The following is a 26,998-nucleotide window of genomic DNA, read 5'->3' as shown; positions in this document are numbered from 1 at the left end:
TCAGGTATTTCTGTTTTGGGGGTGCAGCAGTGGGCTTATTTACCAAGTAACAACCATCAAAAGAATAAGGGCCCCTCACTGGTGTCACACAGAAGACAGTGCCATTTCCTTAGTGGGGGACAGCCGTAGGATCACAAGGGTTCTTGTTACGTCGGCGTGACCTCAGGTTGGAAAGACTTTGGTGCGTATATACAGAGTAACTTTAATACGGGGATGATCATGCAAGGTAAGTTGTTTTATTTTTATTTGGATGCCATTTTACTTCATTTTGCTACATACATTCTGGTAAAATTGTTAAAATAAAATTCGTTGAGTAAGAACATTCTTTGTTGTCTAGCCTTACATTTTATTTTATCCTATTGTTTTAAGTTTTAACTTAAAACTGTTATCAAGGCCAAAGGAATGTGTCAAGCTTAATAAGTCTTCTCTTTTTGCGGGCAAGCACATTTATAAGTTGAGCACATTTATAAATACTAGTTTACATCCATCTTTACAGCTTTCTAGATATGCCCGGCTAGTAGGCAGAAGTTGCCAGTCCCTTATGCTTCTATATGGTGAAAAACAGATACTAAAGTAAATACAAGTCTTTTTTTTTTTTTTTTTAACTTATTTCTAGGAGAGAGAGAGAGAGACAGCGTGAGCAGGGGAGGGTCAGAGAGAGAGGGAGACACAGGCTCTGAAATAGGCTCCAGGCTCTGAGCTGGCAGTCAGCACAGAGCCCGACACGGGGCTCGAACCCACGAACTGCGAGATCATGACCTAAGCGAAAGTCGGACGCTTAACCGACTAAGCCACCCAGGCGCCCCAGTAAATACAAGTCTTAAAATGAATATTGTTAGCAATTAGCACTTTCTCTTTAGACAGTTGGTCACATTTATAAAAACTAAAGCAGGATATATAATTGAAAGAGATAAAATGTTTTCTTAAGCTGCTTAATACCATAAAGTATTCTACATTTTTTAGTTCAGAATATTGAGGATGTTGACAGTGTATAAAAATTGCAGAAACCCTTCAGACAATAAATGTCCACTATTCTTTTCTCTCTGCGGATCCACTTTTAGTGAGTCATGAATTTGTCTTCTCTTTTTCTTGTAATGTGTACTATCCTATTTTGTTAAATGTAGTTGGAGGGCAAAACACTTTCAAACTAGCCACCTTAGAGCGTTTACTACTGTTTTAAGACAGAAAGTAAGCATCTATTTCATAGGAAAGGGAACCTCAATTCCTAAAAGTCTGTAATGGTTTAAGTATTCTTAGACCAATATGAACACTGGAAAACTGAAAAACTGGAGAAAAACTCTGAAAAAAACAGAGAAAAGCAAACTGTTCAGTAAGATTGCGGTTTTCAGTAGAAAATCGTAACACGAAAGTACTACAGGATGAATATTCCAGTGACTACCACGTTATCATTTTCTTAGGTCATTTGGTTTCTGTTTTCTGTTGGGATGAGTACGGTGATTTGGTGGCAGACAGCCTGTGCTTTGTGTGTGGCCTGGTAGAGAATGTTCTTGAGTCTTGTGTGATTCATTTCATTGAAACTACCAGGGATGTTTGTTTTAAATTTTAAATATTTTTTTGGCCTCAGTCATTGAGATCAGATTCCTCCAAACATTACACACACACACACACACACACACACACACACACACACTTTCTTGGGGGAGCAGGGTCCTTGTTTATGTGCAGACTGTCTTTGGGAAGGATCACAAAGTGGTTAACAGTTTCTTCCTAGAGAGCTAGAGGGCCGGAAGGAAGGAGAGGCATTTTACCCATTTATACCTCTTAAATTTTGAACCATAAGAATAATGCCTGTTCAAAAGATAAGAAACATCTAAAATTTAAAAATTGTTTTCAATGGCTATAGGTTGAAAAATTTAATTCTCATCTATAGGATGAGAATTTAAAGTACAATATATTTGATGTTTTGGTGATCTATGAAGTAGTCTTAGAATTTAACACTGAATAATGTTTACAAGTCTTTATTATTAATTCTGCCCAAAATATACAAGGTATTTAAACTATAAAAACATACATGGCCTAGTGCTTTTTATTATCATTTAAATGGTTTTTTTACTCTATAGTTTGATATAGAAAAGACCCTTCCGATTCAAATGATCATATAATATGTGCAAAACGTAGAAACGCCTCACTTACCGGCCTGACTTCTGGCATCTTGGTCATTTGATTGTCATCTAAGATCCTGAAGTTAGGAAAGCCAACAGGAAGTAGAGTAACAGCCTCACTACCATACTGTCGCCATGATGGCTGACAGTGAGAGAAGACACCAAGTAGGAAATCTCAGCATTCTTAATCTATTAATACCTCCTACCTTCTATCACTGCCAGAGCCCATACACAGAACCCTGAGATCATTGAGAAAGTATTCATTTAAATCCAGGAGTCTCGTTTTGGGTAGTCAGGAAACTCTGTTAATGCCTAACACGTTTTAGAATGATGTCTCCCTCGATTGTCAGAATGGGTTTTGGTATCTTAAAATGAGGTACGCTTTAGATATTGGGGAAGATTTGCTCAAAACTGTTGTTGAGCCTACTGTTGTTTTTTTTTTTTAAATACTGCTGTGGTACGGAAAGATGATTTCATTTTTAAATGACAAAATTTCTTACATTATTGTACCTTATAACTAATAAGTTACGGGATGAATTAATGATCGTATCCTCCTTCTGAAAATTTGAGTAATGTACAATATGCCTGGGTCCTGGTCATTTTGTTACAATACATACTGATGTTCAGTGGGGTCGTACTTCTGTGAAGTGTTGCCATCTTCTACATTTCCTCTAATGGTGAGAAACCAGTGGGCGATTTTGTGGCTGTGTCCTACTCATCTTGGGCTCTGCCATGACAAAATGCCAAAAACTGGGTGGCTTACTCAACAGAAATGTGTGATCTCACAGTTCCAGAGGCTCGAAGTCTGAGATCAGGAGGCCAACTCAGTTGAGTTCTGGTGAGGGTTCTTTTCCCAGCTTGCAGGTAGCTGCCTTCTCACTGCGTGCTCACGTGGCCTTCCCTCAGTGCTTCCGGGGTGGGGGGAGAGCAACTCTCTGACGTGTCCTTCCATGAGGGCACTAATCCCTCACGAGGCCAACCCATGGCCTCATCCAACCCCACTTACCTCCCAAAGGCCCCACCTCCAAATACCCGTCACATTGAGGATTAGGGCTTCACCATGTGAATTTGTGGGGACACAAACATTCAGTCCATAACAGACTGCTTAAAATATCTTAGAGCTCCAAAAACCTATTTGGATTACTATTGTTTTGAAGGTCATCAGCCTCTGGCAAAATTACCTAATTCAACGATACTTTTTTTTTTTCAATTCAAAATTACAGAAGAAATTGGAGTTGTCTCTTGAACTCACGCCATAACTTGCAAATGTTGCCGCCATCAGGATCTGTGTACAATGTAGAGATAAAAGTATTTCGAAGACTGAATTGTTAGGGTTGCTGTTTTGGTCTCAGATTGTCCTCCTAACTCTTTCCTTTGATGTCTGTGTTCCCTTTCTCAAAGCAGGAGCAACCATCAGGGTAACAGGTATCGGATTATTTCTCAATCTTATCTGTGCTTTTCATCTGTCTTAGCACATTAGATGTATGAATCTTCTGCTTCATACATCTAAGGTTTCACCCATTTTTAAAACCACCCGTCCACATTAATAAATTCTATTATCATACCATAAACCTTTTTTTTTCCTTAGTATTTCAAGTTTTTAGGAACCACTTTAGTTCTTATTAAAGGTTTACCATTTTTTTTTGCCTTTTTTTTTTTTTTTTTGAAATTAACAAAACTAAAAAGTGTAACTTCCAGATGGGGAAGCTTTAGGTATACAGAAGCCTGTCTGACAGTGACCAAACTGGGTCTTGGTTTTAATGATGGTGGAATTACATAACTACAAAATTCAACTTCTTTTCTTAGGTTTCTTTTGGGAAATTTTTTTCAAATCATTTTAGTAACAAGATTATTTTTGGTAAGGGAGAACTTTTAGAAAGATAAAAGTTAATATTATAATAGGATTATTTAAATGTCCTTCCAACACCTCTCACCGTTTTTCATATTAATTCATCACAAATCCTGCTAAGATTATAAACCCATTCTAGCATAATGAATGATGGTGTGGCTTTCATTCTCATTTCAAATCTGGGGAGACTGCTCCTGCTTCTATCAAATTAATGCTTGAAAACAAATTTTTTAATATATGAAAATAAAGAAATTTATTTAAACATAAAGCATTTATTTGCCAAGGGCCTGCTATCCTAAGCTTTGCAGAGCATAAAATTCTCCTTCGCTGTAATGTCTGTGCTGTGAACTGCCCCATGTGCCATGGGAGAATTGGGTCACAGAGTCAATTAGATACTCCCATTTGCTGCTTTAGTAAATAATGCAGAGATGATTTCTCATATAGAGTTAACTAATTTCTTAATGTCTGTAATAGATTTGTCTCTCAGGCAGATTTCCATAAACATAGCTACTTACCTTTAATACACTTAGAATACAGTTATGAGTCTGTTACGTGTTAATAACTCTTTTATACAAATTTATTGTCTTAGTTGTTTGAAGAAAAATACACTTCTTTATTCAGTTAGGAAGTATGTTCTGGAAAATTGACTAAAACAGATACTTGAAAGTTGCTCACTTAATGAAGTTATTCATCATTTTCTTATGCAAATGAATAGCCTTCCCTGTTGTGAAAGTAGCAAGTTACTGTTTCATAAAATGGAATTATGTTTTTTGGGGGGAACCGCTGTTCTTTTTTTCAACACAGTTCATGAGCATGTAGTTATTTCGCTCTCAAAACTATCTAAGTTGATTTTGGGTAGTGCTCCATTTTGTTACATTGCAGGTCTTGAGCCAAAATGCTCCCTCCCCTTTCCTTTTCAACCAAAAGTTTGTCTTCTTATCTTTAAATTTGGCATCAATATCCAAGTCATCTATTTAGTGTCAATAATTATGTACAGTTTTGTTTTTTTTTTAAAACTAAAATGAAGTATCTGATGAGCTAATTTTGCTCCTAAGGCCAGGGTTCTCTTCCCCATAAGAGAAGTTGGTTTTAGCTCTGTCCCATAGTCATGCCCTCTCCCAGCTGGCTTCTTTGTGAATTAGGCCTAGAGCGCACACTTTTCATTCCCATAAAGTAATTCAGAACACTCTTCCTACCAGTTCACAGCCAACTTTGCCACATGGAAAGAACGGTGGACCACTCATCTTGGTTTTAGGATTAATATACCAGATAGAACATAGGATTCCACCCCCACCCCGCGGTTTTAAACAATCATTGCGTATGGTTATCAATAAGCATATCTGTTTTGAAACGCTTTTTCACAAGATGAGGAAGGTCCGTTAAGGAATATTGTCACATTATTAGCAGCATTTGGTCTACAGAGGAGAACTTAAAGGCAAAAAATGCTCTGAAAATTCATTTTTCCAAGTAGAAAAGGAAGAGATGCATTGTCTTCAGCTTATGAATATAAATATACTGATAAAATCAATTTCCACTCATGACGTTGAATGTCCATAGTAACATTGACTTTAAATAAAAATATATTTAAAAGAACAGTGAAACCACAGCATCATCATGATAGGTGTTGGAAGTTAAATATATAGATTTAGCACAAGTTCTAAATATGGGTTTCTTAATTTCGTGCTAACATTTGCTAAAACCGGGCATGTACAAAAGTCATTTGCTAATTTCTGTACAATTCTCCATTTTACATCCTATTAGGACTTGCATGAATGAAACAAACTCTACTTCATTTCTTTGGGGTTTAAACAAATGTATTTAGTAAAGGGGTTTATTCAGTAGGGAGATTTTATAGAATAAGGTTTTAGTTGTCTTATCTTCCTTAAACTACCAGGGGACAAACTATACAAAGCTGTTTTTTAAGTTTCAAATTTGCATCCTTGCCGCCACCTCCCCTCAATGAATAATTGAGACAGGAAGAAGCATTAGAGGGGTTGTTAAAAGTAATATATTACCTTTTTTTTGCTGATTATTGAGTGCTCTCTTTTTCAGGTGAAAACAAATGGAGTCTCGGCTGTCAGACTGGAATCACCCTTAAAGAGTGACCCATTTGAAGATCTGTCATTCAATCTGCTTGCTGTATCAAAGGCTCAGTTATCCACTCAAACGTCATCTGCTCCAGCTCCAAACCCAATGGGGTTGATTCAGTTGCCTTCTGCAACACAAAATAACATGAATACTTTGAGTTCTATAGCTTGCATGCCTCCAATTCCAGCCCGGAGTAAATCCCAGGAGAATATGCGATATTCTCCAAACCCATTTATTACTAGCTTGACCAGCACAAATCCGTTTACCGACAGGACTGCAGCTCCTGGAAACCCATTTAGAGCCGAGTCTCAAGAATCGGAGGCAACTTCATGGTTCTCCAGAGACGAGCCTCTTGCTAACAGTCCTTTCCCTTCTCTGAGGCCTCTTGGTCATGACAATAGCAAGACTTCATCTTCCTTTGATGGTTTCAAGGACAGTTTTGATCTGCAGGGCCAGTCTACGGCAAAAATCAGCACCCCGAAAGGATGGGTAACCTTCGAGGAAGAAGAGGACTTTGGTGTGAAAGGGAAGTCAAAGTCCGCTTGTCCAGACTTACTGAATAATCAGCCAAGTTTGCTCTCTGGCTCCAATGTGACCTTTGATGATGACTGGAATAAAGGTACGAGTGTTCCTTTCTGTGTGATGCCATCAAGACGGCCACCTCCACCTCCTGTCTCTCAGCCCCCACCTGCCACAACCACTTCAGTAGCTCCTTTCACAACCTTGTCATCGAAGGCGTCACCCACACTAGACTTTACAGAAAGATAAGGTTATGCAATAGAAAACAGTGTTGTTGTTTTTAGTTTGGGCAGGTGAGAGCCAAAAGAATCGGGCATTAGTTACTCATAATGTGCAATATGGAATTGTTACGTGCACTGATGTTGTCACGAAATACCACTATTTAATGTGTACAAAGTTGGCATATGTGTATATTGGAAATAAGGAAAAAGTCCTTCTCATTATTAACTGGAGTTTTGGTGTGTTTCTGTTTGGATAAATGAGAGAGAGAAGTAGCCCTAAACAGTGCTCAAAACTACTTTAGACAATAGTCCTTATTCAGAAATGCTTTGTCCGTCTTCTCTGAAGAATCTCAAAAAGCCCAAACAACTTGTAGCTGACACTACTGCCAGCCCTCTCATACTTGTGAACAATTGGGGTTTCCAGGTATTTACCAAAGAGCTCTCAAAGTTAGACTGAGACCATTTTGAAAGGCATGGCTTTAAAAAAAGAAAAAAAAAGAAAGCATGTGTACACACACACATATATATACACTTCCCTATTTGGAAACCTTAGAACTCAGACAATATTTACCTAAACGTTCTAACAGAGTTATTTTTTTCAGTATTTCATTACCAAAAGGATGGCTCTATGCAAAATTTGGACAGTTCATTAATTTTCTTTCCCCAAACGAGAATCTCACTACAGAACCAGATTTTCCTACCATTCCACACATAACTCGCATCTTTGTTACTTTGCACTCCAGCACCTCCTTACGCTTTTCTCTGGGAGGAGGGTCTTGCCGCCGGAAGCAGCCTATTTTGTGGTCACGGTCATGTGGACGGACACTCCGGCCCACACAAAAAAGCACTATGGCCTTATCTGTCAGGAAGGCACATACCTCCAAGTTCAATGAGAAGTATATAGAGTGCAGTGCACTCCCCCGTCTCTGCACTAAGGTGTATGTTACCCACTCCCCCCACCCCCCACTTTCCCTTTGCTGCTTTTGCTCTGGAACTTCCTAGCAGGGAAGGCAGCCGTCCTCAGAATCCTTGGAATTGGGGATCTACTCAGCGTGTGTGCTCTGTCCCCCGTCAGAGGCTACGCAACCCATCTGTGAAGCTGCTTTACATTTTCAGAAGCTGCCCCTCAAAGTAGCTGTGGATTTTGTCTCCTGCACTGCCAGTACGCAACTGATCCTGCTCTTATTTTATGAAGTTCACAGAATTTTTACACAGTGTAGTATTTTGATGTCATTACATAATCCCAAACAGAAAACTCCGTGAGCGATGTTTTGTTGTCAGCTTAAGTTAAAGTCATCCTTACCTGACTGATACTAACGTTCCGTTTGTAGGAAGAGTTATAGATGTCCACCTAAATTCCATTGTCCACATTTAGCCTTTAAAGATGTGCATTGGGGGAATATCAGAAAATAGAGTTCATGGCTAAGATTATGTAACATGGAAAAGCACAGCAAACTGCATTGCACTTAAGGCAAATCTAGTAGGAAAAAAAGCACTTTTCTAAATGGTCAAATGTTATCAAAATACTGTATTTATAGAAGTAATCCTCTCTCTGTTAACAGCCAGGATTTGCTGTCAGAACTAACTCTTGTGAGTTTTATATTGTGCTTTTTGGGGGTTCTAATCATTTCAGCAGTAGTATATTTTAAACAGCAGTATTCCTATAAGCAGTGTGCTTCAGAATGTGAATTAACTTGTTGAAACTGTGGCTTTAACATCTAGGTGTTAGTGTGTATGGTATTTGCTCTCCATTAGCAAAAAGAATTCATTATAAACTTCACTAGTGCAGATTGCAGTTCTGTGAGCAATGTTTCCTATTGAATATAAACTACTGTCTAAAATATACGTATCATGCAGCAGCTCAGCCTTTATCAGGAAAGATATATTTGGCAAGTTGCTGAAAGGGCACAGAGTTAGGAAAGCTAAAGGTATGCTGCCAATAACTAGCCATTATTCTGTGTTATTAAAATATTTACCAGTTCTGTTAAAAGCAGAGCAGAAATTAGACACTAAGGATCTCTTTGTGAATTCCTTGTTCTCTATAGTAGATTGCTGTTTATATGTAAGAATTTTATTGCTTATGTGGCATACAATATTTATAATTATATACGTTATAGAAGTACAGTATTACAGTCAGTGGTATACAGACATTCGGTACATATCTGTGAAATGTGCTGTCATATGAAATAAATATACCCGTCTTTACCATGTCGACTACTTTGCTCAAGAGGGAAGAATTTTTCTCAGCCATTTTCCTTGAACGTTACATATGCAAGGGTAATGACCTTTGGGGACCAACTGTCAAATCGGGTATTTTTGTATTTTTTTAAGTTTATTTATTTTGAGAAGAGCGAGAGACCGGGGCAGAGAACACGAGCAGGGGAAGGGTCAGAGAGAGGGAGAGAGAGATTCCCAAGCCCGTTCCGCACTGTTACCACAGAGCTCAACACAGGGCTCAAACCCAGGAACCGTAAGATCGTGACATGAGCCAAAGTCAAGAGCTGGATGCTTAACCAATTGAGGTGCCCTTCAGATCAGGTATTTTAAATCAAGACCTTATTTCATCCGTTTTACTTCTCCATATAATAATCTAAAAGTAAGAGGATATTCTAAGATTACAAATCCTCATTAAGAAGAGAGGCCCTCATTCAGAGTCTTGCTGGCTAGAAAATAATGCATGAAGCATGAATGATGATTTTCTAACCCACAGCAAAAGAAACAAGTTGGGGTAGAAGGGAAAGAGTCACAAGGACAGCCATACACCAGAGACTGGCTAAAAAGGCCCAAGTACAAGGCCAAGCCTCGTAGTGCCTCTGAGTATTGCCTTTTTTCACTCCTGTCGGATTGCTATTCAGAACAGTAACTTTGATTCTTAAATCGCTGAATTATGTTCGATATAATTTTAGAAAAATATATAGAAAATATACAGAAAATATATAGAATTCATTGACACACAATAATAAAGAAGCTTTTGATTTAATGATTGAGATGCATATACAGTTGTAAGAAATAATAAAGACCCCAAGTACCCTTTACCCAGCCCCCCTTCCCCCAGTGGTAACATTTTACAAAACTATAGTATACTGCTACAACCAGGACATTAACTAGGACATTAACGTACATATATATATGAAATCATATGGTATGTGACCTTTTGGGATTGACTTTTTACTCTGCATAATTATCTGGAGAGTCATCTAGATTGCAGATGTCTTTGTATCGTCGAGTGGTATTTCAAGGTACGGATGTACCACAGCTGGTTTAGCCAGTCACCCACCCATTGAAGGACATCTGGGTTGCTCCCAGTTTGGGGCTATTATAAATAAAGTTGCTGTGAACATTCCCGTATAGGTTTTCGTGTGAACATAAGTTTTCATTTCTTGGGGATAATGCCCAGGAGTGCAGTTGCTGGACCACAGGGTAGTTGATGCTTGGATCTTTTAAACAACTGCTAAACTGTCTTCCAGAATGGACCATTTCACATTCCCATCAGTGATGGATGAGTGATCAACTTCTCTGCACCCTTCCTTGCACTTACTGTTGTCACTACTTTTTATTTTAGCCATTTTTGTAAAGGATATATCATTGTGGCTTTGTTTCCTTAATAGCTAGTCATGGTGAACATCTCTTCACGTGTTTATTTGCCATCTAATATCTTTTTTAGTAAAATATCTGTCTTTTGCCTATTTTCTAAATGGATTGTTTTTTTACTGTTATTATTATTATTATTTTAATGTTTAGTTATTTGAGAGAGAGAGAGCGTATGCAGAGGAAGGGCAGACAGAGGGAGAGAGAGAATCCCAAGCAGGCTCTGCTGTTAGCGCAGAGCCTGATACAGGGCTCCATCTCACCAACTGTGAGATCATGACCTGAGCCAAAATCAAGAGTCAGACACTTAACCGACTAAGGTATCCAGGTGCCCCTACTGTTCTGTTTTGAAGGTTCTTTGTCTATTCTGTATACTCGCCCTTTATTGGATACATGGTTTGCAAATATTTCTCCGAGTGTGTAACTTATCTTTTTAGCCTCTTCATGCATAGCCAGATCCTGACCTCTGCAAGTCCACAAACTACCTAACTACAGTCCTGGTGATTGACAGGATAACCAAACTCACACACACACACACACACACACACACACATAGATACATAAAATTTTAAAATCCCAGTTTATTAATTTTAGGAAAATAAGTGAGCACATCAAGATTTAGTGACCATTTGGAAGAATTGGGGGCTCACATGCTGTTGTTGAGAGACTATCAATTCTGGAGAGGAATTTATCAACGTCCAGTAAAATCCACATGTTCTATCACGAGAAATTTGACTTGTAGAGAAATTCAGTGCATGTGGAACAGGACACGCATTGTCCGTGATGGTAAAAATTAGAAATACACTAATCATCGTCAGGGGAGTGGAATGACAGATTCATACAGTAGGATACTGTACAGCAGTGAAAACAAGTGAACGACATATTAGTAAATCTCATCCCGGAGCCATACGGTGAGTTACAAAACAATACAGTATGACGTCATTTATAGAAAAGTTAAAACATACAAAACAATATATTCTTTAGGGACACATACATGTGTCGATGGTATAAAAACAGCCAACAGGGATGATAAATTCAGGATAGTAGTTAACGTTTGGAGAAGGGGAAGAGGAAAATGGAATCAGAGAGGGGTATGTGGGAACTTTAAATGTATCTCTAATGTTGGGGCCTTTAAAAAAAGGTTTTTTTCAGTAGACTAAAAATTCGTTCTTTTCCTCCCTCACTGCCTGGTATCCGGCAGCCATCATGAATGACCTGTTAATTATCTAGATCACAGCATTCATCACTAACGCTTCATTAGAGACAAATGGTCACAAGATGCCCTTCAGCTTCATTAGAGACAAATGGTCACAAGATGCCCTTCAGCCTAGAAAGTCAGCAGTACCTAAAATATTCAGAGAAAAGTAGCCAAACTCGTCAAGAGCACACAGATACCACCTTTTGTTTTCAAATTCAGAACCCACTTGAGGCCAGCAAGACAAGAATTTATAGCATGATTGAGGATTACGGAAACCACAGAGAAAAAGCTACACGCAAATTTGTAAGACGTGGCCTGGATGAAAAAAAAAAAAAGACTGAAAGAGGACACTGAAAGGAGCGTTAATAACAGAATAAAGTTAGCAGGACTTACAAAGGCAAATATCAGGCTGGCAAAGATTCAAGATCCTGCAAGCGCTTGATCTGTGGAGTTTTGTTCCTGCCAAGTGAAGAACAAAGTACATATTTTCTACCGAATGATTCCTACCAAATGATTAGTAAAGTACATATTTAAACACAACGGGATGGCCAGTACATGAGTTTTCCACACTTTATTAAAAGTTACAGCCAGAGACTCTAATACAGGAGTCTGTGCATAAATGGTTCTCACCACCTAGAAAGCAATACACTTTCAACCAAGTTTTAAGCTTGGTTGGCTTATGAATACAGAATCAGACTGAGGAGAAACGGAGGGATGACCTTATGGCCAGCACTCAGGAGCTCAGAGAACACAGTAGGTCCCCTTCTCCCTGCGGGGAGGGAGACATTTAGCATTCTGACCAGTACTGTATGTTCCAGGGTCTGGGTGCTCCCTGCCCCAATCCTAGAAATGGAAACACATCTGCTCGCTGGGCTCCATACCCTGTCTGTCCAGAATCAGTCTAACAGTCTTCATACGAGGCCCTGGATTGGCTTTGGGCATTTCCAGGCACACACCATCCCCTCTGCCCAGGATGAAGTTCCAAAGGGGAGAGCCGAAGTTTCAGGAGTACAAAGGAGCAGGTGCTTGCAACATTCAGATCGTGTTTGGCAATGGCTTCCAAGGAGACGAGGGTTGAAGCCTTGCACTGTTGGAGCTTTGGTGACACCTCGTTATCAAGGGCTAAGTGCAAATGTCACCCTCCCCGGAAAGCACTCCTTGGCCATCCAACCTAAAAAGCCAATCGCCCAGTTTGGTTTTCTTTATGCTTCTATCTGAGTTTGCCTCTTCCGTTTATTTTGTTTTCTCTTCCTCACTTACACTGGAATATAAACTCCATGACAGCATGACAGCAGTGACCCTGGCCTTTAAAGCCGCGGTGTCACCGACGCCTGGAAGAAACAGCGCGCCTGTTCATTAAGAGTTCGGGTGGCTTAGTCGGTTAAGAGTCCGACTTTCGCTTAGGTCATGATCTCGCGGTTCGTGGGTTCGAGCCCCGCGTCGGGCTCTGTGCTGACTGCCAGCTCAGAGCCTGGAGCCTATTTCGGAGTCTGTATCTCCCTCTCTCTCTGACCCTCCCCTGCTCTCTCTCTCCTAGAAATAAACAAAAAAAAAATATTTAAAAAAAAAAAGTTCGTTGGGCGGCGGCCGGCTGGATAGCTTGGGCGCAGTCGCTCCGGCCGCGGCCGCTACAGCCACCCTAGATATGCGAATCCGAATCAGCCCTCAGAGGAAGACGGACACTTTTCCCGGTCCCTAGGTGCTCACACCCGGCAACCCGCGCGAACTCCCGGAACAGCTCCAGGCCGGAAACAGCAGGAAGCACTTCCGGCAGTGGGGAGTGCGGGCGGCAGAAACGCCGCTGGGACTTTCGGCGGCAGTGCGGACCCCGCTCCGGGGCTCGGCTTCGGAGGGTGCCCACCACCCCACCCATCTCCGACCTAGCAGCCTCCCCCGCCCCACACATCTGCTTCTGTGGAGCCTCGGGCCCAGGAGAGTGGACGCGGCGTTCCGCGCTCCCCTCGGAGAGCTTGGGCTCCGTTGGGCGGTTGCCCCGACAACAGACACTTCCGGGCGGGGTGCGGCCGTCTCGGACTGTGGGGCATCGTTGCCGAGCAGCACCTGCTTCCGGGAGCGCCTGCCGGGCCTCCGCGCACTGCGGCCTCTCCACCCTCGGCTTCCGACCCGAGCTGGCGGCGCCAGTGTTTCTGTGTCGCTCCTGGCAACAGGCACTTCCGGGAGTGAGGGCCTTTCCCCCTCCCCCTGGACCGGGGCCGCTAGACCCCGAGTTCCGCACTCGGCGCGGCGGTTGGTCGGCGGTCGCTACTCGCGCTCGGGTCCCGGCGGGCCGCGCAGCCAGGCCTCCTCCTCGCCGCCTTGGCGGCGTCTGCGGGGCCACCATGGTCCTGCTGCACGTGAAGCGGGGCGACGAGAGCCAGTTCCTGCTGCAGGCGCCGGGGAGCACGGAGCTGGAGGAGCTCACGGTGCAGGTGGCCCGGGTCTACAACGCGCGGCTGAAGGTGCAGCGCGTCTGCTCAGGTGCGGCCGTGACCGTGGAGCCCGAGCCGGGGCGGGCCCGGGACGCGGGGAAGAAGCGGGGCGGGAAGTGGGGGGTGGGGGGAACCGCGAGACTCGGGCTGGCTGGGCGGAGAGGGTCAGGGTTGCCAAGATTTGCAAAGACACACGGCTGGCGGCCCGAAAGGGGACAGCCGGGGTCCCGCGGAGAGCGTGGGGGCGGGGCCAAGGGCGCGCCGCGGGGCCGGGTGTGAAGTGGCCCAGGAGACAGGGTAACCCCGGGGAGCGGAAGACCGGGCCCCAGAACAGGTGTAGTGAAATGAACTCACTGTCGAGACTTGTGGAGTGGAGCGCCTCCGGGTGGGGAAGCACCTGGCTTTGGGACACCCCCCTCCCCCCACCTCCCGATGGTGGGAAGGGCAGCCGAGAGCCCTGGCGTCCCCTGCCCTTCTCCAGGAAACTCAAGCCCCTGTCTCATATTACAGCGTTTGGTCGCTTCTCTCGAATGCTCTAGAGCAGGGCTGCCTGGCGACCTTCTGCCGCGAGTGAGTTGCTCCCTATTTGTGCGGCCCTGAAGGCACCCATGGCAAGGAGCAAACTGCTTTTTTTTTTTTTATTATTGTATTTCACTTTAATTTAAATTTAAAGAGCCTGGTGGGGCTGGTGGCGATCGCATTCGTCAGCACGGCCCTAGACATGGTGATTCTCCAGATGTCTCCAGATGTGGTCTAGTGTTTCCATAATACGTGATTTTTGTGCCGTGGAGAACTCCTTAAGGGTTATGGCTTCTATCTTTATGGGGCATACATGTAGTTTCTTAGTAAAATTTGCTGATTGCAAAACCAGCTCAGTATTAAATGTTTTCTTTTTTTTATTTAAGCATTTGGGGAGAAAAGTGACTCCAACTTCTTTTTCTATAAAATTACCAATTGAAAATGTGCTCAATGTGAAGAGTCACATTAGCGACTCCTCCCTTTGTTCTGCAGCCCCCATTGTCCACTGGGGTCCAGGCAGGTCCCCACGCTCTGCCTGCCGCAGGCCAGGATGAAGGGGAGCAGCCCTGGGCCCCTAGATGCCCAGATTCTGGTAGGGAGCGAGACAATAAGGACCCCATTAAGTGACACCATTTGTTTTGTAGTATTGTATTATGACAAGCCACTTGCCATCTTCCCACAGTGCTTCGGGAACTTGGGAAGGAAGGAAGGGCAAGCAGTTTTGCAAGGTTGAAGTGTGGGTTAGGTTTGGGGTGAATATATATGCTATAGGAAAAAGACAAAGCCACGCTTTTGCATAGTGAACGTGATACCAGAACACCAAGGTCTTCTCCCATCTCTGTGGCTTTGGAAGGCTGTCAACTGCCTGGAATCCTCTCCACTGACCAGATTTACACAAATTATTTATAAAGTGAAAATTTATTTATAAAGTGTGGTGTGAAGTAGCAAGCGTCAGGTGACAGAGCTGTGCATTAGGGAAGACGAGGGTGCCGATGACTCTCCTGCTTGCCTCACAAGGGGAAGCGAAATAATCTATGCAGACACACTTGGATGTTGTAACACTGTTCGTGGGTATGTATCCTGACTGTCAGTGAATTTTAACTTGTGCCTCCTGAGTCCCAGAAGGTACAACACGGCAGAAGATTCGTGCCCAGAGCCCGCAGTCCTGCTGCCTGTGACCACGGTGAGCTCCTAAACTCTATGTCACCGTTGGCCCGGGACAAATGGGCGACCATGTGTCAAAGGTCAGGGACAGGCCTGGCCCAAACCAAGTGGTGTCTTAAGTATTTGTTAAATAAAATAGGGAGCCAATGGGCAAGACCCCCAACCCCTAGGGAGCCTACATCTCACTGAGGTGATGATCCTGATACATGTTGTCTAACTTTCTCTTTTAAGAAATGGAAGAATTGGCAGAACATGGCGTGTTTCTCCCTCCTAATATGCAAGGCCTGACCGACGACCAGATTGAAGAATTGAAGTTAAGGGACGAATGGGGTGAAAAGTGTGTACCCAGCGGGGGCCCAGTATTTAAAAAGGATGACATCGGTCGAAGGAATGGGCAAGGTAATCCAGCCTGTGTCCTCTGTGTGCGCGCCCCAGGTTAGCAGCAAGCCCACGAGCGGCAACTTAGCGTTAAACAGAGACCTCAGTTTTCTATACAAACGCATGAAATACCGCGCTGTGTGACTGACTCCTTGTGGCACAGTGTGAATCCAGGAGGAATCGGGTAGGTAAAGGAAGCATTTGGCCCGTTCCTTCTGACTAGAATGCTGCCAGCTCTTCAGGGTATCAGATGAAGTACCCGAAGCTGCCATTTTTGGAGGTAACACATGGTGAAAAGTGAATACGGTTCAACCTAATCGTTTCGGGGGACAGTCGCTGAAATGTGTAGAAGGTTCTGTTAGGCTTTGCAGGCACTAGGGTTCACTTAGAGGTTCCGTGTGAAGGAAGGAAGTGGATGTCGGCCCAGGGTCTCCACTTGAATCGAGGGCACAGACCTCTGTGGTGTAAAACATCATAGTACGTGTCAGCATTCCGAAATTAGTCCCCCATTAGTGTCTGGTTGGTCGTGTGGAATTTCAAGGAAACAAGACGGTAGCCCATTTTGACCGCTCATCCCCTTCAACCTGCGTAAAAGTCTCCATTTAAAAGACTGTAGTTGATCAAACACCTAAGCACCTAAGTACCTACGACGCTAAAACACTATCAGGAGCAAAAGAAATACAAAAGTGTCCCTACAAGGCTCAAAAAATATTTTTGTAAAAAAAAAAAAAAATATTGAAGCTCATAGGAATTGTTCATATTAATTCGGTTGGGTTTTAGCTTGAGAAATGGTTGGCTGTCTTCCAGAGCTTTTCATACATAAACTCATTGTAAATTTGGAGAGACTTTTTGGCTTTTTCTTTTTTTCCATGTTTATTATTTGAGAGAGAGAGAGAGAGCGCGCGTGAGCACAAGCAGGGGAGGAACAGAAAGGGAGGGAGAGAATCCCAAGCAGGATCCATGCTGCCAGCACAGAGCCTGATTTGCGGCTCGATCCCATGACGACCATGGGATCGTGACCTGAACCAAAATGGAGAGTCAGATGTTTAAGTGACTGAGCCACCCAGGCACCCCAAGATATTTTTGCTTTTTAGAAGGAATTGCATCGATGAAAAAAATAACAGTATCTCATAAGAACCAGTTAATGGCGCATGATTCATCTTTAAACCAATATTCTCTTAAATGAACCATTTGTATTCTAACACAGCTTTATGTTTCTAGCGTTTTCAGTGTCTGATTCATACTTTTACTTAATAAGAAGTGAAGCCTTGTGGGGCGCCTGGGTTGGCTCAGTCAGTTAAGCTTCCGACTTCGGCTCAGGTCATGATCTTACAGGTTATGAGTTCAAGCCTCGCATTAGCCCCTCTGCTAACAGCACAGAGCCCACTTCAGATTCTCTCTCTCCCTCTCTCTCTGCCCCTCCCCTGCTTGCATTCTCTCTGTCTCTCTCACTCTCCCCCCAAAATAATTAAACTTAAAAAAAGAAAGTAAAGCTTTGAGAGCCTTGCCAGCTGCTCGCAGCCGGCTTCCCCGTGTCCCTCACCGGAATCCCATGAAGGTCTTGCCGCCGGACCCTTGCTCCTCAGCCAGGAGGGATTGGGACATTTAAGGATTTGGGGAGTTTGTTTTTTCCTCTCTCCTCCCCAAAAAGACTTACAGATGGCTCTCTCTCTCCCCCTCTTCCCTGTTCTGTTTCCACAGCTCCAAATGAAAAAATGAAGCAAGTGTTAAAGAACACTATAGAAGAGGCCAAAGCAATCATCTCGAAGGTTAGTTGTTTTTAAATGAGGCCCTAAGTTTGAAATACAAACTCCACTTATGGCTTCTGGAGTTTTCTGGGGCCCAGCCTATTCTGTTTTTCAGCCTTCCAGGGGCAAGGGAGGCCAGCATGTTCGGCTGTGGGTTGTCGCTTTTCCTTTTCCTCTCGGTGACAGCTGTCCTGAATCCTCCCGGTCTCCGCGGGTCAGGCAGGAAGTGTGCCTGGCCTGCGGGAGTACAGCGTGGACTCGCAGGACACCGTGCGCTGCGTGCAGCACAAGCACGAGCTGACACGTACGTGGTGGGGGAAGAACGGGAGAAAGTGAAATGGAAACGTCGTGGCCCTGTGACAGCTCCGTGGATCTTTGATGGCTGGAGCGCGTGCCACTATGAATTACTGTTTTGGGATGGTCACTAGTACCTCCACAAGGTGTCTCATAGAAGGGGAGGCAGAAGCCGTACCATTGACAGTGCGGGTAACGCAAACCTGGACGTGTGAAGACTTGTTTTCTCCATCACTTGCCTTGTTTCTGGGCTGGCCCTGTGCGCTGCTCCCACGCCGACTCCAGCCTTCTCAGCGGATGGCTGGTTTTTTTCCTTCTCCCCGATCACTGGGCAGAACTTCTTCCAAACCAACATGTCCCCGATTCTTCAAGCTCTTAAGTAATCCTTTAAGTGCTTCAGGAAAGGCTGCTCTTTAGTGCCTGTTCATTCAGCAAAGGCTCTCTGAGGTCCTACAGGGGAGGCTTTGGTTCCGTGCAGTGTTTGCAAAATGCACTTGATCCCAGAGCCTTTTTTATAAAGCATCAATCATGACTTAACGCCCGATCAAACGAGCCCGTGTCAGGGCATGTTGGGAAAATCGTGGCCTGGGTGCTGCGCCCTCCCTGCCCCCCCATCCCAACTGTCTGCCGTGGAAACCCCTTCTGGTCTCTCTACTTGCGGATCTTCTGGCGTGGTCGTCTCCGAATTTCCAGAGAGGCTTCACAGGGGCTCCGGTCCTCTGTGCGGTGCTTTGTTCCCAGTGGCGGGCCTGACTTCTCGCCCAGGGCCCTTTCCACACCGCCCTCCGAAAATGCAGTGCGCATCACCGTCCCCGCGCCAGAGCCGGCCGTGGTGGGGACACTTAGCCCTGTGGGGCAAGCAGGAGGTTCATCACGGGGGGAGAGTGAGATGGGGGAACATGTGGACGCGGTGGCTCCTTGGGAGCGAGACGGCTGTGTCTCTGCAGCCCCTTTCCTAGGACGCCCCTCTGCTGAGAGCAGGAGACCCAGTCACTGGGGTGTCTGCTGTCCTGAAGCCACACCGGAGTGCCTCCGTCGCCATGTTACCTGGCCAGGGATCACTGCCATGGCATTTCGTGGAGCTTGGACAGAAAATGACTGGCATCCCCGCTGAGGTGAATTTTGGTGGCGGCGGGCGACGCTCTCCGAGCAGGAAGACCGCCCTCACGTGACCCCGGGTCTGGGAGCTCCGCACATCCACCCTCTGGCACAGGCCTTGGATGGGAAGACCTGGGGGTTTGTGACTCCGGAAACAGTCATGAGCCACGTGCGAGTACGTGAGGCAGGAAGATCCCCTCCATTTCACAGAGGAGAACACAGCTTCAGAGAGTTTGGATCTGGGCCCCCAGGGCACGGCCCACCTCCCTCCGGCCCCGCATCCCCCTTGCCCTCCTCAGCCCCCTCGGGGACCTGGGCGTCCCTGGCGCGGGACTCCTGCGTTCGCCCCTCCTCCTGTCTTCCGGTCTCCCACTCGCTCGGTCAGGGTTGAGCGCTGCCACCGGAACGGCCCCCCTGCGGCCCGTGCGGCCCCCTCCCTAACCCAGCCGCGCCCCTCTGGGCCCGCAGCAGGCCCCGGGCTCTGGGGCTCTGAACGGCCTGTGTCCTGCCCTGCCTGCCCCCTCCCTGCTTGGCACAGAGGGCAAGGCTGTCTGGCAGGAGCCCTCAGTTCTCTGCCCCTGCTGCAGGGCCTCTGCTCCTCCTTCCCCTGAGACTCCGCCTGATCCGTGTCCCCCCCACCCCCGGCCCGCCCCGGGCTTCTCCCATTTCTGCTGCTGGCCTGGAAACCGGGACGGGGGTAACGTTTTCCTCCCTCCTGTCCTGTGGGCTGCGTGTACCCTGTGAACGCACTCAGGCCTCTTTCCTTCCCCCGAAATCCCTTCTCTGCAGCCTCCCCCACCCCCCGTGTCCTCCCAGCAAGCTTCCCGGAGCAGAGGGACCGCCACATGCCTGGCCCGGGCCCTCCCGGCTTTCTCAGGACCCGGCCTCTGTTTCCTTCCCCCACAGAGACGGCCATCCCGGGGCCACCCCTTCACCTCGCAGGTCGGAGGCTTTTCTGTCTGCCTCTGTCCTCTGAGCACGTCAAGGACCCGCCTGTCCTGTCCCCTCCCAGCTCCTGGGGGGCCCTTTCTCTTGCCCTTGCCTCTTACATTGAGTGTTTATCCAAGTACTTTGTCCTGGGTCCCCTCCTCTCTCCTCCCCCCCCGCCCCCCAGTGTTTTACCTCCTATCTGCACCGCGAGAAAACTGCAGTTTCCTAGACCCGAGAGCCCATTCCTCTCTCCTCGCTCCTCCCTGTATTCTGGACCCAAGGGGTAGCACTTCCCGCAGACTTGCCACTTGTGTTGGCAGAGCCACTGGGGCCTCGATGACCCAGACTGGAGTCCTGCCTTCTGCCCCACCCCCACCCCCGTGAGCCTTACCTCGGGTCCTGTACGCATCCTGTACTGTCTGTCCCATGATGCCGACACCCCAGCGCCTTCCGTTGCCGTAGCAACCGCTTTATCGAAGGCTCCCTGGTAGCCTCCTGGTGCCTTTCAGACACCGACTGGGTGGCCTGAGTTCAGGTTTGACACTAACTCCCCAGTGTTGGTGCAGAGCCCGCAAGGGAAAGGGCAAGGTCCCCAGCAAGACCCCACACCTGACGCCAGGCACCCAGACTGCTTCTGTCCTGGCTGTAAATTTGGAGGTCCCCACAGCCCCCCTCCTGGTTCAGCAGTTTGCTGGAACAATCCACAGAGCACACTGCAAGTGCTAGACTTCCTAGATAGTTTTGTTGTAAAGGACACACCTCCGCGCCAGAGGGAAGAGGTGTAGGGCAAGGCCTGGGGCGCGGGGCGCGGAGCATGTGGAGCCCTCCTGGGATTCCAGGCTCCCACCTCGTGTGTTCTCCGATCCGGAGGCTCCACTGAGCTTTGATCCCCGGAATTTCTATAGGGCTTTCATTAAGTGACCAAATCCTTGGCCACATGACTTGACTCCTCCAGCCCCCCTTCCTTTCCCTCCCCGCCTTCCCCTGGGCTGTGATGGGGGTTGGGTCTGAAAGTTTCAACCCTCTAATTTCCGCTCCCTCTTCCATGGCAGCCTCTCCCCGGAACTGAGGTCCCTTGTGGGTCACCTCATTAGCATAAACTCTGGTGCCGTCCAGAGGCTCCTTATGAATAACAACAGACGTTCCTACCAGTCGGGAATTGGGAATTTCGAAGCTGGGTGCCAGGAGCGGGGGACAGACCAGATGTGTCCCCTGTATCACACCTCCTTCTGTGCCCTTCTGAGCCTGCTGCCTGCTGTCCCCCAGCCCGGAGCGTTCTTCACCTGCTGCAAGGTCAGGCTCCACACCATCCCTCCTGCCCAGGAGGGACGTTGCCGCCTGTGCGGAGCGCACACCCTGCCGCCTGGCCCCCGGGCCCTCCCGTGTGAGCCCCAGCGTCCCCTGTGGCACTGGCTGCACTTACCTGCGGCTCCTTGCTGCTGCTGGGCCTGGAGCACCTGTTCCCGCCGCTCACCTGCCTGCGCCACCTTCCCCCGAGGTGTGGCCCGATCCCCTCGGTCTGTGCCGCCGAGTGTCCTGTCCTCCGCACCTGACTGCCCTGTCAGCCCTGCTCATAGTCCGCTTGGTGGTCTAGGCCGCGGGGGAGCAGCAGAAGCCCCAGAAGTATGGCGGTGGCTTCGGTAGCAAGCGCGGTTGGAGTGCGTTGTGCCCTCTGGCAGTTGCCGGCGGGGGTCTTGTACAAGAACTTGGTCAATACTGACTGAAGCGGTTATGATTCCCGTCCCTGTCCCTTCAGAAACAAGTGGAAGCTGGAGTCTGTGTTACCCTGGAGATGGTGAAAGACGCCTTGGACCAGCTTCGAGGTGCAACGATGATCGTCTATCCCATGGGGCTGCCGCCATACGATCCCATCCGGATGGAATTTGAAAATAAAGAAGACTTGTCTGGGACTCAGGTGTGTGGCTCTCGGGCATCCTGTGGGGGGGTTCCCTGCGGAGCTGGCCCTCCTCTTCCGGGTGCCGTGTTTTGCTTCTTACGCAGCCTTCCATCCTGCGGTGCTGTGACTGCGAGCAGAGCCCTGAACTTAGGGGAGAGCCCGAAGCTAGTGCTCGTGGTCCAGGGCACTCACAGAGGGGCAGGCAGGAAGTCCGTCAGCAGAAACTGAAAACCCTCCCGTTCTCTCTGGCCACTGGGAAGCCAGAAACCCAACTTGGCCTGTTTCTACCCAAAGTGCATTCATCGGTCCCTTTGCATGGAATTTTGTGTTCTAGCCTCACCTTTTGCTTCATGTTATTTTCCTTCCTTTATGTTCCCTTTTCCTTTGTTTTTCTCATGTATCACGTACCCTATTGGACAGGGCCTGTGGCTCCGAGCCGTCTTAAACAGGCGGGCTGCGCAGAAGCAGACAAACAGCCCCATTAGGCCCACATTTAAAAACCCTGCTGGATCCCAGTGCTCATTCCCAGCATATCCTCAAAACCCTTCTGAGAAGGACCCGTTATTATAGATAAGGGTGCACCTGAGACAGGACCCTCCCCCTTCCCAGAACCAGGAGGGCACGAAGGCAGGGCACGAGCTGGAGCTAGCAGGAAGGGCACCCATAGGAGCAAGGGCTTTGACCCAGTGCTGGTGGTGTTTCCCATGGGGAGAGGGGAGGACAGGGCGGGGCTGAGATGCCGGCCCCTGCCCCGCACTGGGGGTGGGGGGGAACCAGCCAGGCCCCGCGCCCCTGGGCGATGTCTCAGTCCCCGTACAGCCTGTTCTGACCATGGCCCCAGGCAGGACTGAATGTTATTGAGGAATCAGAGGCCCAGCTGTGGTGGGCGGCCAAGGAGCTCAGAAGAACAAAGAAGCTTTCCGACTACGTGGGCAAGAATGAGAAAACCAAAATTATCGTCAAGATTCAGCAAGTGAGTACTTTTGCTTTAACATGACACCATTTTTTGTTAAGTGTTTTCCAACCGATAAAAATTTAGAGCAAGCGTTACTTAATCTCCTTGTGGCAAATACTTTAATCCCGTTAGTGGGGGCTCTAAAGTAAAACATCGAAAACTAGAAGTCTGTTTTGGAGTTTGTTTTCATGGGTGGCTGGGTGGGTACGCATGCCATGCTAATTTCAACTTTAGAAACAGGGCTACAAGTAATGAAAAGTGTTTCTCAAAATGAAAAATACAGCCTAGAGCACTGATTTCAAGTTTTCAACGTACTGATACTCTGTAAACACAGAGACTGTGCTAGAAGCCTTTACAGATCTAAGTAGCATAGCGCCACATCTCTGCAAGGCTGCGTTGTCCTAAATCATTTCTCCATGATTGTGGGGAAACAGCGTCTGCCATGATGGTCGCCATCCCTTCTCCGCTGGACCCCAGGGGGTTGATGGCATTGCCTGGCCTCTGGTCTCCATCGGTCTGAGGGCCCAGGGTTGAGGGGCTGCTGGAGACCAAGCCTTCCCTGCGGATCAGAATGGATCACCTGTTTATCCTTAGCAGTCAGCAAGGAAGATTGTAGAACATTCACTGCAACCTCTGGGGTTGCGCTGTAGGAGTGCTGTAATCAGTCTGCTCTGCCCTTGTCTTCTCAGAGGGGACAGGGAGCCCCAGCCCGAGAACCGATTATCAGCAGCGAGGAGCAGAAGCAGCTGATGCTGTATTACCACCGAAGACAGGAGGAGCTCAAGGTACCAGGCTGATAGGTTCTCAGCAGAGCAGGCCCAGGGGCATCCCCCCCTCCCTTGCCTTGTGCCTGGGGGGGTTGGGAGAGGAATTCTGCAGGGTGTAGGGAGGGGGCGCTTCTAGAGCTCCGCCTCTCCAGGGCCCCGTCAGGCATCCCACCTGCATTAGGGTCTGGAAGCATCCTTCTGGGTAGATGGGAGTGGGAGTTTGGACGTGAGTGCTTTCTTTAGCCTGTTCACGTTGCAAAACACCTTCCTGAAATGCCTTCCTGTGTAAAACGTATTTATTTCCAGAAATTGGAAGAAAATGATGATGACTCCTGTTTAAATTCTCCATGGGCAGATAACACTGCTTTGAAAAGACATTTCCATGGGGTAAAAGACATCAAGTGGAGGCCAAGATGAAGTTCACCAGCTGGTGATGCTGTTGGAAATACTGGCTCACCTTTCATGCAAGCAAAATAAAAACACATTGAAATAATAACAATGATAATAATAACAGGGTGTCCCCAACCCTCTGGAAGATGTTGAATTTCCAGATTTCCTAGTTTTTCTTTCCGTTTGAATGTTTCAAACAAAAATTATTTAAGGTCTTAGAATTTAATAAATACATCCTCCAAAGAATCAGCCTGTTATTTTTATTTCAAAACAACTACTTAGTATCTGGAGTTTGGATTTTTTTACTAAATACTAAATGTAATTACAGACGTTGTTTTCTTCTGGGTCTCTTTGTTTTATATTCTCACAACCACTGCTGTTTTGAGCAAATGGAGGTGTCTTCTCCCTGCCAGTCAGGTGGCTGCCGAGCTGCGTGGCCGGCAGTGGCCGCTAGGGGCCGCCCGACGCTCACCGCCCCCTGGCGGACCTGCTGGATCCTTCCGCCGCCTTCTGTAATCCTGCCCGCCTGACGCCTCACTTTTCTGGCATCGCCCTGCTCCCAGGTACAGTCTGCCTCCCGGCTGCGCCTGCCCGGCCTTGCCGTCTAGGTGTAAGGGTTATTCCGTGATGGAAGCTGGCTAGCAAGCCCGTCTGACCTGGAGACTAAACTGGTTCTTCTGTAACTTCTGGGCTGTTCCGGAAAACGATCTCAGACCCTGGTTACAGACGGTTCTCCCCTGTGGGCTCAGCCTGCAGCCCTCCGAGCCTAGGCTTCCACGGAGGCTGATGATGGGCTCTGGCTCACTGACCACCCACCATCCTGACCAGTTTTTAACCCCCAACCCCATCATCTGTGCAGACCCTGGCATTTGAGCTCAAGTTCATCTCCCAGACGGAGCGGCCCGAATAGCCTGGAAATCTTGTCCTGCATGGCTTTTGGTCTGTAGAACTCTGTTCCCGCCATTGGAGGAGGTGCAGCGTGCTGGCCCTGGGGACGAGCATGACAGGGACTTGCCCTGCCCTGGCCCCCCTGTGCCCACCGCTGCTCTGCCTGCCCCGCAGCCACGAAGAAGGAGCTGTGGAAGCCAAGGGCGGGGTAGGCGTGCTTTCTGCCTGCCGAGCGGCAGCCTTCCCTGGGGTGGGGGGAGGGCGGCCCAGCCAATTCCCCCTCTGCGGCTCACCAGGTTCAGACCAGTAAAAATGGGCACATGGTGGCAAGATCTGCCAAGACTCTGGCCCCCACCTAGAAGGGAGGACTTGGGCCCTAGGCAGAGACTACCCCCCTCAGGAGCAGGAAGGACTTTGAGCCAAGAACGTTCTGCCTCCCTTCCCCACCGTCCCCAGGTTTCCTCCAGCGGCTGCCGCTAAGTGGCTACCGAGATTCCTGCTCTTCCCAAAGCGGGGGTTTCCTAGAACGGGTTGTAGCCAGCCTCACATCTTGACTGCACCTTACTCTTGCGGCTGATGGTCAAAGTTTGTAAAGGCAAATCTGCATCTGTTTTCTTTTCTACTTTGGTTATGACTTTAAGTGTCTCCATGAAGAGTTTTTATACTTGCATGATGTGAAGTTTGCAGTAAGATCCTATGATTTTATTTGAGGAGCATCCTGCCTTTGACAGTGTACAGTTTATGCAAATTACATCCATGCTGGACTTGCAAAAAATGTTATCAAGGCACACGATCACAGTAGATCTTTTTAAGAACTATTATTTCTAGAGGCGCCTGGGTGGCTCAGTCGGTTAAGCGTTCAACTTTGGCTCAGGTCATGATCTCATGGTCTGTGAGTTGGAGCCCCCTGTCCCGCGTCAGGCTCTGTGCTGACAGCTGAGAGCCTGGAGTCTGTGTCAGATTCTGTGTCTCCTTCTCTCTCTTTTCCTCCCCTGCTTGTGCTCTGTCTCAATCTCTCAAAAATAAATGAATGTTAAAAAAAATTTTTTTAAAAAGAGCTATTTCTGTATCATTAGGAATTCTTGATTCAATGGAATATAAATGTGTTATGTGGCCATGATAGTTACTCTATAGCTTCATATAATCTGAAGTTATTCACCAAAGGGTCGCTCACTTTTTGGTATAGAAATCACTAAATAAACATTAAAAAAATCACTAGATTGGGGCCCCCCGGGTGGCTCAGTTGGTTAAGCTTCCAACTCTTGATTTGGGCTCAGGCCATGGTCTCATGGTTTATGAGATCAAGTCCCGCATCAGGCTTTGCACTGACAATGTGGAGCCAGCTTGGGATTCTCTCTCTCTTCCTCTCTCTGTGTCCCTCCCCCAAATGCAGGCACAGTCTCTCCCTCTGTCTCTCAAAATAAACTTTAAAAAAAACCAGAAAGAAATGACTAGATTACTACATCATGCTACACTCCTATATTGAATACTCACGTAAAAAGTACAGTCTCTGCCTCACAACCCCCAGGCTTCTCTGTTCGGACAGAGGCAGCGCCTTCACAGCCGTCTATAAGGGAAGGGGGGCTGGCGGTCACTGGTGCCTGCTGTGTGCCCACCATGTTGATGTGGGTTAATTCGCTGCACATCACCCACTGAGGAGGCTGGTGGTCTGAAATGGTGACCTGGGTCACATGCTAGTGAGGGCGGAGCCAAGGGGCCACAGGGACTCACTGAGGTATCCGTGTTCGGGCAAGTCACCTGACCAGATGGAAGGTTACAGACCAGCCTAAAGGCACAAGGTACGTGATGATCTTGCTGTTACTTTTTTTTTTACCCCTCTTTGGATCAGTATGGAAAGGAAACAAAGAGCCTATTTTCTGTGGGGTGCTAATCTGGGCCCTTAGATTCGTCCTTTTACACGCGTGTGATCTCACACAGCTCTTCCGTGGAGACCA

The 26,998-nt window shown here is 47.3% G+C and overlaps 3 protein-coding genes and 1 long non-coding RNA gene across 10 annotated transcripts in view; 3 read left to right on the top strand and 1 right to left on the bottom strand.

Annotated features, from left to right (window-relative positions):
• Positions 1-9,008, top strand: part of SYNJ1 (synaptojanin 1) — an 86,854-nt gene extending 77,846 nt beyond the window's left edge. For 5 of the 7 annotated variants that reach the window (XM_039228372.1, XM_039228364.1, XM_039228354.1 and 2 more), the window contains one exon: positions 6,025-9,008. In XM_039228372.1, the coding sequence (XP_039084303.1) occupies positions 6,025-6,828 (804 nt within the window). In that variant the 3' untranslated portion in view covers positions 6,829-9,008. Of the gene's footprint in view, positions 1-3,524; positions 3,549-6,024 lie in introns of all 7 variants that reach the window. The other 2 variants (XM_039228391.1, XM_039228382.1) reach the window with 1 other exon arrangement.
• A 4,345-nt stretch (positions 9,009-13,353) lies between these two features.
• Positions 13,354-24,401, top strand: CFAP298 (cilia and flagella associated protein 298). The gene is made up of 7 exons (XM_039228765.1): positions 13,354-14,064; positions 15,930-16,097; positions 17,778-17,845; positions 21,903-22,061; positions 22,885-23,016; positions 23,688-23,783; positions 24,072-24,401. The coding sequence occupies exons 1-7, from the start codon at positions 13,926-13,928 to the stop codon at positions 24,180-24,182; spliced, it is 873 nt and encodes a 290-aa protein (XP_039084696.1). The 5' UTR covers positions 13,354-13,925; the 3' UTR covers positions 24,183-24,401.
• On the top strand, positions 17,852-21,884 carry LOC120229633. The gene is made up of 2 exons (XM_039228776.1): positions 17,852-18,128; positions 21,199-21,884. Exons 1-2 carry the CDS (start codon positions 17,965-17,967, stop codon positions 21,788-21,790), a joined length of 756 nt encoding a protein of 251 aa, XP_039084707.1. The 5' UTR covers positions 17,852-17,964; the 3' UTR covers positions 21,791-21,884.
• LOC120229643 lies at positions 23,099-26,693 on the bottom strand. Its single transcript, XR_005527797.1, has 3 exons — positions 26,538-26,693; positions 23,938-24,222; positions 23,099-23,557 (listed from the first exon to the last, which is right to left on the bottom strand). It is a non-coding gene; the product is annotated as an uncharacterized LOC120229643 (long non-coding RNA).
• Between the last annotated feature and the right edge of the window lie 305 nt (positions 26,694-26,998).

Source organism: Hyaena hyaena, unplaced genomic scaffold (assembly GCF_003009895.1).
Source record: "Hyaena hyaena isolate Hyena2069 unplaced genomic scaffold, ASM300989v1 scaffold_2, whole genome shotgun sequence".
Lineage (NCBI taxonomy): Eukaryota > Metazoa > Chordata > Mammalia > Carnivora > Hyaenidae > Hyaena > Hyaena hyaena.
Note: the sequence above shows the minus strand (reverse complement) of the source record. Positions and strands in the feature narration are given on the sequence as shown.